Raw genomic sequence first — 14,484 nt, 5'->3', positions numbered from 1 at the left:
GCTACAGAAGGTCACTTGGTGGATGTGGAAGACGAGCGGCAGCAGCGTTTCCTCGCCGACAACATCGCGGCCAGCAGCGGCGTGTCCAACTGGCTCGCGACAAGAACCGCACCGTTGCCGCTGTTGACCAGCGATGGGTCGCCTTTCTCAGGTGTCTGACACACCACAAATATGTACCTGGGGGTGTTTGGGAGGCGATCCAAATCCGCAGACAACGCAGCGGGTGTACCTGGGGGTGTTCTAGGGGTGTTCGGGAGGCGATCCAAATCCGCAGACAACGCAGAACCTTAAACAGGGACAGGGGGCGTCACTATCTCAAGCCTGTATATGACTGTCTCTTGTCACGTGACGATCAACATCAAGTCACGTGACAAGAGAACTCCAAGACGAGATCTGGCTTTATTACCGGGTAGACGAAGAGACAGAGAATTCGTCTCGAAAGCTCCCCAGAGCAATCTTTTTTTATGTTGTGTGTAAGGCTTAAATGTTTGTCAAAAAATATGTACCTGAATTATGAGCGGTCACAAACCATGCATATATTTTGGGGTTTTGGTTTTAAAGCTAAGAAAGAAAAAGGTAGTCCCATCGCCTTTTTTAGGCCGTACGGGCCGTGGCTTGTTATCCACTGTATCTAGGGCACAGTATTGGAAGGCGGAGCCCAACCATCTCCTTCCACCACTTCCCTCTGCCAACCAAAGTCAGTTACCCATTTTTACACCTGGGTAGAGTGAGGAGCGTCGTGTAAAGTGCCTTTCCCAATGGCACAAGATCGGTGATATGACAGGATTCGAACCCAGGACCTCCGGGATCTGGGCCAAACACCCTGGCGTTACGACGCACAACCCCACTAGTCTTAACGTTATGTGTAATGGACAGCTTGTTTGTCATTTACGACATTGGTTCATCGTGGTGACAGGGTCCAATAATGAATTTTCATTTACCGCTTCCAGGTCATTTTCAGTGGTCAGCCGGTGAGCCTTTGTCTCCCTTCGACCTGTGTGTTCTCTTGGACAGCTCCGACAACTACCAAGCGAAGATAGCACTCTGCACGGAGCAACACAACTACATCTGCCAGTCTGGTATGTAGCTCTTTCTGTGCACAGTACTTCTTTAATGAAATTTGACCTAAAATGTAAGGAACGTCAGCTTTAACCAAGGAGATTATATAACATCCTTGCTTAAGCCCAGGGCCGAGACTTATTCTCATGATTTATCTGACATTCAAATTTCAGCTCTCAAACCGTGTCAATCCGACGTGTGCCAGAACGGCGGAAACTGCACCTCCTGTTTCAACGAGACCGCCACGTTCTGCGACTGTCCTGATGGGTTCCAGGGAAACTTCTGTGAAACCAGTAAGTGCTCAAGCACACACTGTGTTTTTTACATTTTATTTGTTTTACTTACCCAGTATCTATAACAAATATAGTAGTAATGGTTTATTGATTGATTCACATTCACACATGTCGCGAACAATGCCAGCCCATTGGCTGAATTGGAGCTCGGGCATTACAATTCATAGGACAGCAGAAACAACAACTTGATAATTCATCAAAATATTTGAATACTACTGTGTACCAAGACAACATTGGGAATAAATGTCCTGCATAGTTCGTCCTTTATATTCTTTTTGTCTCACCACACAAATATGTGCAATTGGACAGTGTCACAGTTCGATGACCATCCGATACTTTGATATTTGCACAGACATTGACGAGTGTGCCTCCAACCCGTGCCAACATGGCGGAACCTGTCAGGATGACGTCAACTCCTACAGCTGCAGCTGCCCAACCGGGTTCCTGGGATACAACTGTGAAACAGGTCTGTGTGCTATCTATTAGTCAGTTCACGATTAGAACGTTGCATGCCCTGCGCTTTGTATTACGGGTAGTATATGGAAAATGCGAAGGCCATTTAAACATGAAAATAACACTTTTGAATACCCATGGTCCAGACCAGAACTGTGCACTAGTTAGGAGTCTCACTTTAATGGCACATACGCAGCACAAATAGTGAACCGACTTATTCATATTTTTGTTACAGCTATTGTTATTCAAGTAATGGAATGGTATTGTTTTCCAAGTGGATACAACACAAAGATACGTACTTCTGAGAAAAGACATTACATGCCCAACCACGATCATTTCATACAATTGTAATATACAACACTAGTTGCGTTATGGCTTAAGTTTGCAAGTGCTCCGAATATATTACACTGAACGGTCTGTTACATCTAATCTTTGCATATCTGACTGCAACCGTTCTAGCTATTCAGTGAGGATGCTTCTACGGTACTTGATGACAACGAGTTCCATTCTAGTACTATATAATGGTTCTCGGCCAATACGAATTTTTGAACACGTCAATCCTTGTACAAGGAGAAATACTAATATTGTTGAATATAATTATTGCATGTTGTATTTCTTTGTCATAACCACATCTCAAATGTTCCTGTCTCTCTTCCCTATGTTGATCTTCAATAGAAATGGACTGGTGTTCCTTTGTCCAGTGTCCATTCGGTTGGATCTGTCAGGTTTCTACGTCCTCTTTCCAGTGCGTTGGCAAGTACAGCTACTAAACAACTGCAAGACTTTTAAAAATCTTTTCAGGTAAGGTAATGTAACCAAGCTGTTTGGGTCAGTAGTGGGTCAGTCATTGTAGGGAAGGCTGTTACTACCAGACTGGTTCATATTCTTTTTCTTTTCTTGGCAGCATACATGCAGATTATCACAATGCGAGCAAACTCAGATTAACCTTTGCCTGAGATTTTAGTACTTAGATTCTTAAACACCATCACTATTGTAACACGAAACACTTTTTGCAACATTTATGCTTAAGAGTATCAAGTAAGTATGCTTATGAGTGTTGCATTTCCTTATAGATCCTGCTCCTATTACTCGGGAGTTCCCTTACCAGTGCAGCAGCGCCTCCTGTCCGGACGGCATGTACTGCACCGAGGAGACCGTCGCGTCTTTCTCCTGCAAGGTCGAGTGACGTCACAGCCTGAGCCTCGTCCACGCAACTAACAGCCTAATACTCAGTTCTAATGTGATTAGAGATGGCAGCAATTAAAGCTCTTCAAAGACATGACACTCACGGTCTCGGCTCTTTCCTGACCTTTTTAAGAATCACTTTATGAGGACATAAGCTCAATGTCTGAAAGTTTCACTGATATGTTTTCAGGGCCTATCTGACAGGCTGAACAAAACACACTGGTCACGAAAAGTAGAGATGGATACATGCATCAATTGATGAGGTTACGTAATACAAAATACATCAAGATTTATAATATGATACATAATGTTGTACATCGAGTTAAGAAGAAGATCGTCAATTGCAAAACACACCACTGTTTGGTTTAATGCGCCCAGTACCTGTTATTTTCTAAGTCACCACCCTCTGGCAGTCGCAGTGAGCTGCCGACTAAAATAGACCCCTGAAGAACGTAAGTGTGAAAAGGTAAGGCTTTGTTGGGACTGCGGCAGGGTCCCGAAAAGTTCACACGTTCAATTCATCGGTGATATGCAAACGTTGGACGATATGAAAATCGATGTAAGTCTGATCGATATTGGAAGCTTTTTTGAGGCGATAAATAGTACAGAAGCAAGACATTAGTTCTTGAATTTGGTTTTGATTCACATACTTGGAATAAAAATGATTCATTTTAAAAAATTGAAGACAAAGAGACTCTCTCATATGTCAGGCACTACACGGATTGCTTTTTTGGTGAAACAAATGATTTCACAGATTTCACAGAAGTCGTCACCTGAAATGCCATACACCAAACCAGTCTAAATAAGTAGCTACCTAATTTTTTACCTGCCTACATTTTTTCAACTGACTTGAATGAACTTTCAATTAAAAGAATCAAAAGAAGAGGGTCTTGATAAATGCTAGAAGAAGAAATTGTGGACGTCAACTCTTGATTATTGCCTTTATTTCCTTATCAAAATGACTTCTATTTACAAAGATGAGTGAAGTAGAAATCTTTCAAAATGTCGTTGGCTGGGCTGCCCCCACTTGTTCATTTCATAGACGCTGCCTTCTTTTAAAAAGAGGGAAAGGTGAAATCTTGTGAGCTCATGGAGTAGGTGTGTCCACAGGCAGGGTGAGGGGGTCAGGGTTGGTGGAACAGCGGGAGGGCCAAGGAAAGGTTACTTCAGGTAACATGGGTTATGCCTGCGAGTTAAAAGTACACGTAGATACGTGTCACTAATCGATATTAGCAACATGGATATACATGTATTATAAGATTGTTAGAATTACCATGAACAAAAAACGACAATGTTTGATAAAGAAAAAAAATGAGAGGTTGCCGAACGGGATCTTGATCCTGTAAAGTATTTTCTATATTCCCACGCATATGCACACACGAACACACACGCATACGAGCGCGCGCGCGTACACACACACACATACACACACACACACACACACACGCACACACACACACACACACACACACACGTCCTAACAATGTATGTGTACACACGTCATTACATAAGACATGTATGCATAAACAAATACAGAAGATTTGAAATTTACATTGTATTGAACACAGACGTAAAAGACGCACAAGTAGGTAGGAAATAAGTGTATGTCGACGCGTCTTGCACGTTTTTCAATATCGAAATGGAAGCTTTTAGAATATTTCAGGAGTTATAAGAGAAAATGTTACAAAACCATCCCAGCTTGTATTCCTCTCCACCTATGACCGTATGGAGTTTTAGACCATAATAATTTCATGACGTACTTGTGTCCACAGGTACGTTGAGAGGGTCAGGGTTTGTTGGGACAACATACAGTAGGGTAATCCAACTGTAAGAATTTGTAAATGGAAAATAAAGGAAAAAGTGACACTTCCCCCTGCAATGTTAGTAGAGTCCTGAGATCACATAAAGTCTTTTTCTTCACCTCGAGCTCGTTCCTCGTCAAAGACACTAAACTGGAAAGACGCCTAAAATCTTTAAAAAAACTGTAACCCTACATCTACTTGGACGTGTTTTGTGGGGTAAAGGCGCACGGTGCTGCACTGACGTAAACAATGTTGACTTTTTATCTTCTTACTGCAGTTCACACCAATTAGCAGTCCGCAGTGTCACCCCAGGTCAAGACATTTCTTCCGCAGAAATATTAATAGCGCCCGTCCCTACCGATCAGCTGTGTGGTTCCCATGGCCTTGGGACACAATATATATTGCCGCGCACAGAACAAGCTTCACACACACACCACAGAGTCTGGACCCAACTCACCATATGGCAAAGATTTGGAAGTTTCTGCTCTTCCTCTCGGGTGTGATCGCCTGGCCGGAATCGGCACAAGGTGACTATATGATCTCTACTTATATGTATGAAGTTTTTTACTTGATAACTATATGTCATGGCAAATGGATACTGCTTCTTTTGAGTTCTTATACGCTATTCCGCACATAAAGTAAAGAACTTACTAACTTTTTTCGGTCCACTGATCCTTCTGAAATGACCCACGTGACCTAAACGGAGCTGTGAAGTCAGCAAAGGGTAGCACGATGGCAGAACCTAAGCGTATCTTGCTTTTTGAACCTATTATAACAGCAGAATTATGTTGTTCTCTTCGGTCAACGTTGCATCAGAGTAAAGCCGTTGCATAAAATATGTCTTTGGACACAACTTAATTAACCTATATACGAGATATCAACCTTTTAAGACGCGAACACGACCTTAAACGCTTACGTTCTACCGATGTGCTGAAAAGAGCTATTCTTTTCACGGCTAATACTTTTTTTACCCGGCTTGCTAATGCTTAGCCTGGGTGCCATTCTTTTTTCGACCAGAGCTCCTACACTCGCAATCATATATTTTAAGGGTAGCGAGTGTAAGAGCGGCCGCTGGTAATGGGATGGCACCCAGGCTAGCTAAAACTTTGTCTAGACGGGTGGAATGTAATGTGTAGAATAGGCACAACGCGTTAGCACACTATCTATCTCCAAGCAGATGCGTGGATAACCTGTTTCTCCTGTCTTTTTACTGCGTCCATTTCCAAACAGATGATTGGCTTCTACTAAAGAAGTACCCAGCACAGCATCTTATTGTTCACAATGTTACGTTATATTGGCATGCTGTTCGTTATTGTGTCATTGGCATTGTATGTCTACTGTATATATTGTTATGTTTACTAAGGCCACGAACACTAGTTTAGAGTGCCCTAGGGCACATCACTAATGGGTTTTCTCTATAAACTCAACAGTTGTGGGCCATTTTTATTGGCACCTTGTTTGATAAACTGTTTTTCTAATTCACCCTATGGATATATGTGCAAATTGTCTGCTGGGATGATATTCTCAGGTCCCCTGAGTTATAGCTATGTAGATAGGTACCGTTACATGATATTTTCACGTAGCTTGTGCGCCGTGTTTGCAATATTGCAGTTGTTGTTGAAATTTGAACCAACGCGGAAAGCAATGCATATAAGATCAAAGTTTTTGTAAAAGGGGAAAAATATGTTATAGTTAGTGAAAAAAGTCACCAGATAATCTAAGTAACCAGATAGGAAAAGAAGTTGTGTATTAAAGTAGGTAATTATAGACTTTCGCATTGTGATATTCGTTTGAATAAAAAGCAGATGAAGATATTATTATTTCTTTTAGTGTTTCCCATTAAGAATAATTTTAAAATCTTTCTTAATTTGAAGCATGTGGTTTTGGGACTGAATGTCATATTATTATCTGGTACTTAAATGCTGGAAATCAGACGACTGCTGAATCTAAGTTTCTAACTTGATCCCTGGTAGTTATTTTGAAAGGTCCAGGAAAAAAATACTAATAAAACCTTTTCATATCCAAGGTCAACCGGTATACCTGACTACCGTCGACGGATTTGCCTTTTATAAAATTGTCACCGCCGGATCGATGACCAATGCCAATGTCAAGGCCACGTGCGAAGCGGCGGGGATGGGGTACCCGTGCTACTGGTCAGGTAGTGATGGGTGCGGCAGCACCTACTGGTCCTCAGGCTGCATCACGTATGACAACGCCGGTGTCAGCTGTTATACCCACGATGTCCTCTCGGCAAACCTGTGTGGAACAACTAACGGGTTGGGCAGCATGTGTCAGCCCCTTGATGACACCTTTGTGTACTGCCTTGCCTGTTGGGGCGGTGACCGTGACAGCGCCTGGGGAGTGGACTACGAGACTCACAGCTGGACCCTGCAGGGAGCAGATTATAACAACATGTACGCCCTGTGTGCAGGTAAGGATGCAGCCTCGTTTTCGTTACACAAAACAGGATGTTGTGGCAAATCTTACTGTTTTGGTGCCTTTATATTGTTCAAAGTCAACCCGCACATAGAGCATCAATTTGATTTTTATGTTGTAATCAACAAAATAGCTTGTATTATTATCAATATCTTAATAAATGCATTTAACATGAATAAAGGTATTTTTCATGTTATTGAATTTCTCATCAGCTTAGTATTTGTTTGCGGGGATGGTTGAAGCTATTGCATTATTAACTATGTAGCTGTGGATTTCCTTTCAAAGATATGTATAGCTGAACTTTTATTAGGAAAGAATAAATATTTTGTGTAAGTAAAGGTGATAATTTAAACAAGTCGGATACATCATTACTGTGCATGTTAGCAATTGGTTGGCGCATGAAATATCAATACATTATTGCTTAAAGGACAAGTTTCTTCCTTTTCCTCTTATACATAGAAACTAGATAAGGACACTGGAAGGTAGTTTGCCTCATTATGGATGAATGCATTTGAAAATAACAATAATAGATATTATAAATCACTTGTGAGCTAGCGTCTAATTCAAAAGAATTCCATTAACAACTGAAAAATAACCCACTTCCTGAACAACATTTCTCCAGCTCCTACGTGTGCGAGATCTCACTGCGTTCATGGAACCTGCACCGATGATATCGGGGGCTACACGTGTACGTGTGAGAACGGATGGGAGGGGACCGACTGTGATCAAGGTTTGTAACGTTTAATCATATGGATGCAAGTGATTCTTTTTCATCGGCTATCGTCTATCACATTTATTTTCATTTCGTTTGAATTACCACCAGTAGGAATTAGATATGGATACTGGATACAGACCACTGGTTTGAATATTGCATCGTGACAAAATGTGCTAGGGCTAGCATAGATTAATGCGACTAACCTAGCAATTGTTCCCCGGAAACGGTCAGGAAAAAAACGTTTAGTTTTGTCAGCATTGCTTGCTATGATGATATCGTAGACTAACTTGAATCTCTTTTCCTAGACATTGACGACTGTGCGTCCTCCCCATGCGCACACGGAACCTGTACTGACGGTGAGGCGAGTTACACCTGTAGCTGTGAGAACGGCTGGGAAGGGTCCAACTGTGATCAAGGTTAGTAAATGAAGCAAAGAGTGTACAAATGCTTCATTGATAGTAAATAACTTTCATCCTAGCAGTGTACTCCGGATTGAGTATCTGTAATCAGGTCTTCTATATCTTAATTACTTTGTTTCATTGGTTGATATCAATTGTGGGAATTTGTAATAATTACGTGTACTCTGCTGTATAACTGCTAACTACAGACACCGACGAATGCTTGTCATCCCCGTGTGTTCATGGAACCTGTACAGACCACTTGGCGAGCTACACCTGTAGCTGTGCGAACGGCTGGACCGGGTCCGACTGTGATCAAAGTTTGTAATGATCTATTATACGCTGCAATTAAACTCAATATAATGACGTACTAGTAATTATTTTCCATCGTTCTACTAGTCAGGACGTGTACTAAATGATACATTTGTATTTCCGATCGCGATATAACTCGCGGCGAGTGGAGGCCAATTATCTTTAGTGCTATTGGTCCTGTCGTTGTTAAATCATTTTAGTTTCGTCAGTATTTTATCATTAATCGTTGTTGGATTTATTTTCTTAGACATTGACGACTGTGCTACCTCCCCATGTGCGCACGGAACCTGTACGGACGAACATATGAATTACACCTGTAGCTGTGAGAACGGCTGGGAAGGGACCAACTGTGATCAAGGTTAGTAAATGCACTTATTTAAAACAACTGAACAGACTGAAACAGCTCCAAAAAAATGACAACAAAGTCTAATGGGTACAAGGTCAATGCTCTCAGCACGCGCTGCAATGAGCTAACTACAAACCTTAGCACGATTTGGTGATTTATCTATGACTAAAATCAGCACATTTTTGAAGATTTCGTGATCATCATGTTTGACATTGTGTTGGTGTGTCATTCAGATATCGACGAGTGCGCGAGCAGCCCTTGCTGGCTGGGAGGGACCTGCCTGGATCACGTGGACGGCTACAGCTGTGTCTGTCCTAAGGATTCTACCGGCAAGAACTGTGAAACGGGTATTACATATAATCTGAGACTTGGCAGTTGTTTATCAAATGTTTGAACTTCTCAAATCTCAGCAATATAAGGATATAAACATTTTCATTGAGTTTGTATGTTTGTAGAAGCCGCAGTTAGAAAAAAAAAGATTATAAAATGTTATAATGCAAGTGCTGGAAAGATGTTGAAAATTTTATGTAAAGCAAATACCTAGCTTAAAGCAATTGCAGACTTCCAAAGAAATCGTACGACTTTTTGTTCTAAATTCCAGCATCCCTTGCCGGGGAATGCTACCAGTTCTCGTCCGCCGCTCTAACCCACCAGGACGCAACACAAGCCTGCAGCGCCATGGGCAGCCACTTGGTGGATCTGAACGATGACCAGCAGCAAAGTTTCCTCGCTGACAAGATGTCGGCTTCCGCCGGCGGCTCCACCTGGCTGGCGACCAAAGCAGCACCAGTTGCGTTTTTCAACAGTAATGGATCTCCGTTTTCAGGTCAGTGACAAAAAAGTAACAATATTTTTGAACATTGATAAATTATTATCTGCAAAGTTGAGGTTTGCAAGAAGTGTTTTTTTAATGATTGTCGACTATTCGAACATAAACAAAGCGCATTATTTATGAAACAGGAAGTTTAAGTAATGCCTTGCCTTTTTTTATTACAAAACCTAGAGTGTTACATCGAAGGGCGGTTATACAGGCTATATATTAGATACAGAAATTTATTACACAGTTTCAGAATCATTCAACCTAAATGAATAAATGGACCCCTGACCTCTGGAAGAACGGCTTCGGCCGAAGAGTGTATCTGTATCCAGTACTCTCAAGGTTAAATAAAGGTTGAAAAAAAGCATATTAATACTGCTTGATATCAGGTCCAATGCAGTGGTCTGCCAGTGAACCCGCCGCTCCCTGTGACCTGTGTGTTCTCCTGGACAGCTCTGACAACTTCCTGGGAAAAACAGCGCCGTGCAGTGAGCAACACAACTATGTCTGCCAGTCTGGTAAGGAAGTTTAACATAAATGTTCTGAAGTCAATTAGTAAGACCTAAGAGGAATACAGCTAGCTTTGTACTTTGAAACAAAATTGTATGTACATGTGCAGATAGGGTGAACGAGAACCGTGCAGCGTGTAACGTATAAAATGCAATATAAAATAAAGCAAGCATATTGTCTTGCGTATTTTGTACAACAGCAGAATATGCAGATTCAATATGAGCATTTGTATGCATTATTCTTCGATTGACTTCCAACTGTGATAGATGTTACGAATAGGAAACATCGCAGTACTCAATGATAGGAAAAGAGGCTACATTTACTACTCATCATCATCATCATCCCCGCGTTCATCGGTTGACACAATGCAGTCCACCACTGCATTCCATCTACTAACTAACATTTACTACTAACCAACCAGTAGCTGAATGTAAACTGGAACGACTGAAATGTTCATTGTGTTTTTGTTTTTTTTTAAATCTGTAAGACCTGAAGCCTTGTGGACAAGACGTGTGCCAGAACGGTGGTTACTGCACCTCCTGCTTCAATGACTCCGCCGCCTTCTGCGAGTGTCCTGCCGGGTTTGACGGGGAGACTTGTGAGATAAGTAGGTACTTTTATGGTCTGCATAAGACACTGTTTCTTACAATTGTACTTTTTTCCCTTATATTCTTTACTCTTTGACTACTCTGACAGAACACGCAAATATTGAAGAAAACTGTTTTGTAGTTACATGTGCAAAAAGATAGTGGATATCTTTATATTAGATTTTATATTGAATTGCATGCACATAAAACGATACAATATAGTTGTACAGTACCATAACAAAAATATGTAATGGTAATTTTGTAGAATATTACAGTACGAAAACGGGAACGTTTGTTTTGAAATGTTTGCCAGTTCAATTTACATCATACTGAATGTTATCATACGATTGTTCATGGTGATAGCAAATAACAAACGGAGTAGAATCTCCTATAGCTGTGCCCGCCTGTTGTCGACAACTGGATTCTCGAATATCTTTTTTACAGACGTTGACGAGTGTGCCTCTAATCCGTGCCAAAATGGCGGAACTTGTCAGGACGGCATCAACTCCTACAGCTGCAGCTGCCTCACCGGATACCATGGAGACCACTGCGAGTCCGGTAGGGGGAATGTGTTTCCTTCTTCTTGCACGTTTTAGATATCAATTGAAACTCTCTCTACTATTCATAGCTTACGTTGATGAAGCCTAGGCATCCAGGCAAAAAGATACGCCAGAAACAGTTCCTCAAGGAAATGGATGCGACTTTGGAAAATACCTTTCAGTTTCAGGTGGCATGCACTACCGTAAGTTCCTTCACACTGAAAGGTAGTGGATGTAAGTTAAAAACATATCAAGTTGCTTGAGGAACGGTTTTTGGCGTATTGATGGTTTACCTTTACCACAGTTCGTCTGATTTGATCTGTTTTATCTAGACATGGACTGGTGTTCCCAAGCCCAATGTCCGCAAGGCTGGAATTGTCAGGACTACGTTTTCTACTTCCAATGCGTTCGTGAGTATAGTTCCTACTATGTTATTTGTAGAAAGTCGTCGCGCACTCCATGCATGCAATGTACAACATTCAAAAGTGATGCTGAATGTGATCGATGCTGACTGAATGGCAGGTATTTGATAGCCTCCACCAGGTCCTCCTACGGGCGTGTGGATCGTACAATTCGTCAGAAAAAGGTATAATTAGCCAGTAGAGTCAGTCCATGGTTAAGATCACAAATGAACCCCAGACTATAGCCGGCATAGTTAGTCTGGTAGCGAGACCAGTTACTTGATAATGCAGTATATTTCAATGTAACTGTGAAACAGTCAGAAGCGAATATAAAATAAAAAAACTCTTTGAAATGATTTAATACTTTGGATACTTTGGATACTTGATTTCCTCCATTAGCTACATACCATGAGTGGTATGTAGCTAATCTTCCTGGAGTACATCAGAAAATACATAAGACAGACCACATAAAATTGACTACAGACTACTTAAAATTACTGCATTAAAATTAGCTAACTGATACACACATTCCTTGACATCTCCTGCCTAAACCTGCTCTGAGTTGCGGTTTGTATCTGATGCGGCAAACTGTTCCACACAGATATGGCTCTATACATGAAGGTCTTTTTCATAGCATTGTTTTTTGGTTTCAAAAGTTTGTAAGTGTTAATGATTGATACAGCCTTTATTGATACTTAAATAAACGTCATGTTTCAATGCGATCATTCTACATTTTCTGCCGTTATTATTCCATTTCAGTCGCTTACGAGCATATGTCTAGAACACACATTTATAGTTGGGATTTTTTAATCAGTAATTGACATTGCAAAATCTGTAATGGGTGGTGCAAACTTTCAAGCACCCAATAATCTTTAAGAACGGCCCTAAATTCAGTTGATCCCAAATGCTTGTTGTTTGCAATGAACATTTTAGATTGCTATCATAATCAAAATTATAGCATCAACGCGCACGTTCCAATGTTCATGAAATATCGTTAGTTTTACGTTGCGAATTTCATACTACATGTTCAATATGCACCTTCAGATCCGGCTCCGATCACCAGCAGGATGACCCCTTACCAGTGCAGCAGCGCCTCCTGTCCGGACGGCATGTACTGCACCGAAGAGAGCGTCACGTCCTTCTCATGCAAGGCTGTGTGACGTCACAGCCTAATCCTCGTGCACGCAAATGTCAGCCAAGTGCTGATTCTAATTTGATTAAAGGTGGCAGAGAATAAAGCGCTTTGAAGATGCTATTAATGGTTTCTGCTCTTTTCTGACTTTTGTGCCGATTTTTCTTGAATTATAAGTACATAAGCTCCGCAACTCGGAATCAATGTGTTTGAGAAGTCGATCTGTCGGAATCGTAGCTTTGAATGACTTAGAGAGCTTCATTGGTTAAAGGAAACTATGCTAAATAGAACGACTTATGGAAGATACCGTCCAAGCCCACCGCTGTTTGTTTTTACGCCATAGAATACGGTCGACCAATATAGACTCCTTAAGTACGTGTGCCAATAGCAGGGGTTAGCGGGTCAGGGTTTGTTGGAGTAGCGACTGGGTCACAGAAAGTTTACAGGTAAAATCGGCGACGTGCGAGCGTTTGATGATACAAAAACCGATATTTGACTTAGCGATGTTTGCAGCTTCTTTTCGAGGCTAATAACAGTACAACCGCGAGAAGTTATTTCTAGAACTGAGTTGTTTCCAGAACTGAGTTGTTTCCATTTTCTCATCAGCACCGAAAAGACAGTTAATCTTTACTTATTTTCAGCTGAAGGGTTATAGACGCTTTGTTAAGTTCACTTACTCTTTTTGCAAGCGATGTTTGCAGCTTCTTTTCAAGGCTAATAATAGTACAACCGCGAGTAGTTATTTCCAAAACTGAGTTGCAATTTTGATAGCGTTTAAGACGCTTTTTTTAAATCAAAAGTAGCCTGAAAAGACAAGTCAATTTTTAAAAAATCAGGTTTCTTGTAAAAAGAGAAGAATTTTAAGATATTTTTCTATAGAGAGTTTAAATCAAAACCTCTGGCAAACCATCTATTTTGTGTCTACACAAAGCATTACAAGATTTGATATTTCACGTTAAACAACAGATAAAGCAATTCTAATTTGCCAAATAAAATGGTATACAACCACCAATCTAAATAAGTGATCAACCCATCATTTATTACCTTCAGACGTTTTTTAACTGAATAACGTGAACATTGTGTTGGACAACCAAACCAACCATCTATCCGAGGATGTTATATATCAGCACAAATTAGCTTTTACATTAATTGACTTGTCAGGTGGTGTCTATTCGTTAAGTGCATTTGCAAATGCCCGTTGTTTCGCATTAGCTTGTAATCAAGGTCTTCACGTGTAAGGCTACACCAAGTAATTTTTATGGATGACGTCCTTTGGAGACCCTAAATCTAATGCGAGAGCGCGAAAAAAAACCAAGAAGGGCCGAAAAAAACAAGATGTCTAGATCTTAAATATAATAGTCGACGACACATGTTAGGACACAAATTGAATGAGAGAGCAGCAGGATGATCCTGTCAGCAGTGCAAATTTTTCTACTGCTGACAGGATGATCCTACCAATAGCCTTAGGCGTTTATTTATGCATTTCGCGTGACGAGTTT

The 14,484-nt window shown here is 41.0% G+C and overlaps 2 protein-coding genes across 2 annotated transcripts; both read left to right on the top strand.

Annotated features, from left to right (window-relative positions):
- The first annotated feature begins 1,113 nt into the window (after positions 1–1,113).
- LOC136429092 (delta-like protein C) lies at positions 1,114–2,991 on the top strand. The gene is made up of 5 exons (XM_066418972.1): positions 1,114–1,132; positions 1,233–1,352; positions 1,705–1,818; positions 2,481–2,558; positions 2,879–2,991. Exons 1-5 carry the CDS (start codon positions 1,114–1,116, stop codon positions 2,989–2,991), a joined length of 444 nt encoding a protein of 147 aa, XP_066275069.1.
- Positions 2,992–8,956: 5,965 nt separating this feature from the next.
- Positions 8,957–13,013, top strand: LOC136429091 (fibropellin-1-like). Its single transcript, XM_066418971.1, has 7 exons — positions 8,957–9,011; positions 9,233–9,346; positions 9,601–9,825; positions 10,206–10,334; positions 10,814–10,933; positions 11,358–11,471; positions 12,898–13,013. Exons 1-7 carry the CDS (start codon positions 8,957–8,959, stop codon positions 13,011–13,013), a joined length of 873 nt encoding a protein of 290 aa, XP_066275068.1.
- The last annotated feature ends 1,471 nt before the right edge of the window (positions 13,014–14,484 follow it).

The sequence above is a fragment of the Branchiostoma lanceolatum genome, chromosome 3, assembly GCF_035083965.1.
Source record: "Branchiostoma lanceolatum isolate klBraLanc5 chromosome 3, klBraLanc5.hap2, whole genome shotgun sequence".
NCBI classification, from domain to species: Eukaryota; Metazoa; Chordata; class Leptocardii; order Amphioxiformes; family Branchiostomatidae; genus Branchiostoma; species Branchiostoma lanceolatum.
The sequence above is the reverse complement of the archived record's forward strand: the minus strand, read 5'-3'. Positions and strand labels throughout refer to the sequence as shown.

What these genes read in the sequence shown, in the direction of transcription:
- LOC136429092 (XM_066418972.1), top strand. An exon ending in GGGAAACTTCTGTGAAACCA is followed by an intron (nt 1,353 to 1,704) that starts GTAAGTGCTCAA and finishes ATATTTGCACAG; the next exon opens with ACATTGACGAGTGTGCCTCC. An exon ending in GTCCTCTTTCCAGTGCGTTG is followed by an intron (nt 2,559 to 2,878) that starts GCAAGTACAGCT and finishes ATTTCCTTATAG; the next exon opens with ATCCTGCTCCTATTACTCGG.
- LOC136429091 (XM_066418971.1), top strand. Translation starts at nt 8,957, where the DNA reads ATGAATTACACCTGTAGCTGTGAGAACGGCTGGGAAGGGACCAACTGT. An exon ending in CGGCAAGAACTGTGAAACGG is followed by an intron (nt 9,347 to 9,600) that starts GTATTACATATA and finishes TCTAAATTCCAG; the next exon opens with CATCCCTTGCCGGGGAATGC. An exon ending in CGGGGAGACTTGTGAGATAA is followed by an intron (nt 10,934 to 11,357) that starts GTAGGTACTTTT and finishes TCTTTTTTACAG; the next exon opens with ACGTTGACGAGTGTGCCTCT.